The sequence below is a fragment of the Echinops telfairi genome, unplaced genomic scaffold (assembly GCF_000313985.2).
Source record: "Echinops telfairi isolate 266 unplaced genomic scaffold, ASM31398v2 ScPeMD7_5868;HRSCAF=6743_0, whole genome shotgun sequence".
NCBI lineage: Eukaryota > Metazoa > Chordata > Mammalia > Afrosoricida > Tenrecidae > Echinops > Echinops telfairi.
Window position 1 is genome coordinate 5,651,921 of NW_022109767.1, and position 3,044 is coordinate 5,654,964.

A 3,044-nucleotide genomic window follows, 5' to 3' on the forward strand; every position below is an offset into this window, starting at 1 on the left:
GATGTGTTTTCCTTGACAGTGATCTATTTAAAGTTCCTACTGTTATTGCCTAATTCAGTCTTCAGCTCTGTTAGATTTTGATTTGGAAGGTCTTTTATGGGGTACACATATGTTTAATATAGTTATATATTCTTGTTCTATTGCTTCCCTTAATCATCATGTAATAACTTTTTTTTTCGATCTGTCATGATTGTTTTTGCCTTGAAATTTATTTTATCAGTAGTTAACATTACTTTCTTTCTTTGCTTATAATTAGCTTGGTAAATTTTACTTTGGGTTTTGGGGTCCATTTTTGTCTTAGTTGTTAAGATGTTTTTCTGGTAGATAATATATGAATGAGTCCAACTTTCTTATCTAGTTTGCTACTCTCTGCCTATTATCGGGTGAATTTAATGCTTTCACATTTCAGCGTCATTATTTATATATGTAGGTTGCTATCATTTTGCTCTGTATATATTGTGGTTTTATTGATATCTTTCTTCTTCTTATGCTTCTCTGATTTTTAGAGTACTGCTTTCAGAGGGTTGATTTTTTAGTGGCATTGGCTTGTATGTGTCTGCAGGTTGTTCCCGGGTTTGTCTGCTTTTGTAATCGATCCTCTGTCTAAAGGGAACCCTTCAGTGTTTTTTATATGTCTTGTTTTTACAAAATCCTCTACTTTCTCCTCATCTGGAAATTCTTCTACTTCTTCCTCATATTTGAGGGATAGTTTTACTGGATACAAGATTCCTTGTTTATAGTTTCATTCTTCTGGTTTTATAGAGGTCACTTCATTGTTTTCTTGACTGAGTGATTTCTGCTGAAAAATCCAAGCTTTCTCTTATTGGTTTTCCTTGTAGTTAACTATTCTCTCCCCCCCCCACCCAGGCCCCCTTTGCTGCATTCAAAACTCTCCCCTTTTCTTGATATTTGACAGTTTGACTATGATATGTCACAGTATTTTTGAGTCTATCCTGTTGGCGGTTCTCTTAGCTTCTTCGATAGTTATTTTGTCCTCTTTTATGTACAGTGTTAGGAAACTTCCATAATTTCTTGTACTACTTTTCTTTGTAGATTTTAAAAATTGCATTTCTTCCTCCTCTGGAATCCCAAATGAGATGTAGTTTTTTCCTCTTGATAGGGTTCCACATTATTCTTAGGCCTTCTTCGGGTTCCCTTGCTCTGTTTGCTGATTGCAGAAAAGGGAATTGTCTTCAAGCTCACTAATTCACATATCTTCCATTCTTTTTGTGTGTGTGCTATGTTGTCTAATTCTATTATTGTATTATTTTTCTCCTGGAATTCTGTTTGGTGTAGGTTGACTAGCTTTCCTATGATTTTCTTTATCTCTTGAACATTTCCTTTATTCATTGAAAGTACCTGAGCATCATTCCCCTAAATTGAATTTCTGATAGTTCTAGGGCGTTTTATTCAGAATATTCCTTTGGTTCTGGGTGCTATTCAGTTTCTTGTGCCTGTGTGTGTGCCGTGATTGACTGCTCTCACCCTGGTATCATGGCACATCTGTCAGTTTGGGGAAGGCTTCTGGGTCCTGTGGAAGTAGTTGATTTTATATTGCTATGTGGTTGGGGGTGACTGGAGACTTCCTTGCTCGAATATGTGAATAGGCAGCATCTTCTTTGCTGGTGCTTGGGATACCGGAACTTCCTTGCCAGGGCACAAGGCCGGATGATTCATTACCAGATGTCAGGGATTCACAAACTGTATGTTCAGTTGGCCATCTTTTTTTTTTTTTAATCCAAGCCATAACTTTATTGATAGAAACAGTACAAATTTCAAACCAAACTGTAGTTACGCTTTTGAAACACCAAAAAAAAAAAAAGAAGAGGAAAGAAAGAAAAAGTGGGGGGTGAGTCCTTTGTTTTCAGATGGTTACACTGTTAATTCCATAATAGCATTTACAATATCATTACTGTTGTTCTTCAAGGCCCGGATTGCTTTTGCTCTTGATACATTTGCTTGGGACATGACCAATTCTCCGTCCTTAACTTCCACACCTGTTTCATCAACCTCTTCCTCTTCACTCTCCTCTTGTACAGTTGGAGTTTGTGTGCTTTCCGGATAGTCCGAGACAGCCTCACCTTGAACTTTGAACTTCTCAGCAGCTGCTAGCTGTGTTTGCTGAGATAAACCCTCGATCTTGGCTTCCCCCAAAACTATGTAAGTATCTGAAGCAGGGCTCTTGTAGACATCTGGCTTTGTGATGACAAAGAGGATATTCTTAGATTTCCAGATAGTGACTCTAGTAACCACTGTGACTTGCCGAAGACCCAGTTTGGACATAGCCTTGCGTGCCTTCTTTCCACTCCGACTCTGCTTTGCTTTACCTACTGGCTCCTCATCGATTTCAGCTGCCGCTGCCAACTGGGCTTGCTGTGTGGTTGCCTGTGTGGAATCCTGCTCCTCCAGCTCTGGTACGGACTCATCACTGTCAGATTCTGTTCCAGATCCTGCCTCAGCCTGGGGCTGTGGTAACTCCTGCTTGGTGGCAGGGACAGTTTCTGTGGCATCACGGGGCATTTCACACAGGGGACGCGGAGCCAAGATGGTGGCGGAAAGAGAGCGGACCCAGTTGCCCATCTTTAACATCTTTTACTCCTGGGTACTTGCTAGTGTCTTCCTTTGCTCTGGTCATGTGCTGACTTCCCCTGTGTAGTGCTTTCCCTCCACCCAAGTTAATATATGCTACTATCTATTTAGTGATTTTTCATCAATCCCTGGAAAACATCAAAGGAGGTTTCTTTCTATGCATAAACCTATCTTTGAATTTTTATAATAGTTGTCTCATACACTATTTGGCCTTTTTTTAATTGACTTACTTCATTCAGTGTAATATAACATAGATACACCTCCATGCTGTGAACTCTTTCCTGGATTCAAAGCTGCATTGCATGGATATAGTCGGTTCATTCATTCATCTATTGATGGACATTTAGACTGTCATTTTACACGTGATAATATTTTAATTTCCAATTGAGTTTTTTATACAAAGCAAAATTGTTCTTATTCAACTAAGAAGGAGTGCTATCCTTTACTTTGGAATG

At 39.1% G+C, this 3,044-nt stretch overlaps 1 protein-coding gene across 1 annotated transcript; it reads right to left on the reverse strand.

The window, feature by feature from the left end:
- Positions 1 to 1,872: 1,872 nt before the first annotated feature.
- LOC101658504 (nascent polypeptide-associated complex subunit alpha-like) lies at positions 1,873 to 2,520 on the reverse strand. The gene has a single exon (XM_045295791.1). It carries the CDS (start codon positions 2,518 to 2,520, stop codon positions 1,873 to 1,875), a length of 648 nt encoding a protein of 215 aa, XP_045151726.1.
- Positions 2,521 to 3,044: the final 524 nt, after the last annotated feature.

What these genes read in the sequence shown, in the direction of transcription:
- LOC101658504 (XM_045295791.1), bottom strand. Translation starts at nt 2,520, where the DNA reads ATGCCCCGTGATGCCACAGAAACTGTCCCTGCCACCAAGCAGGAGTTA.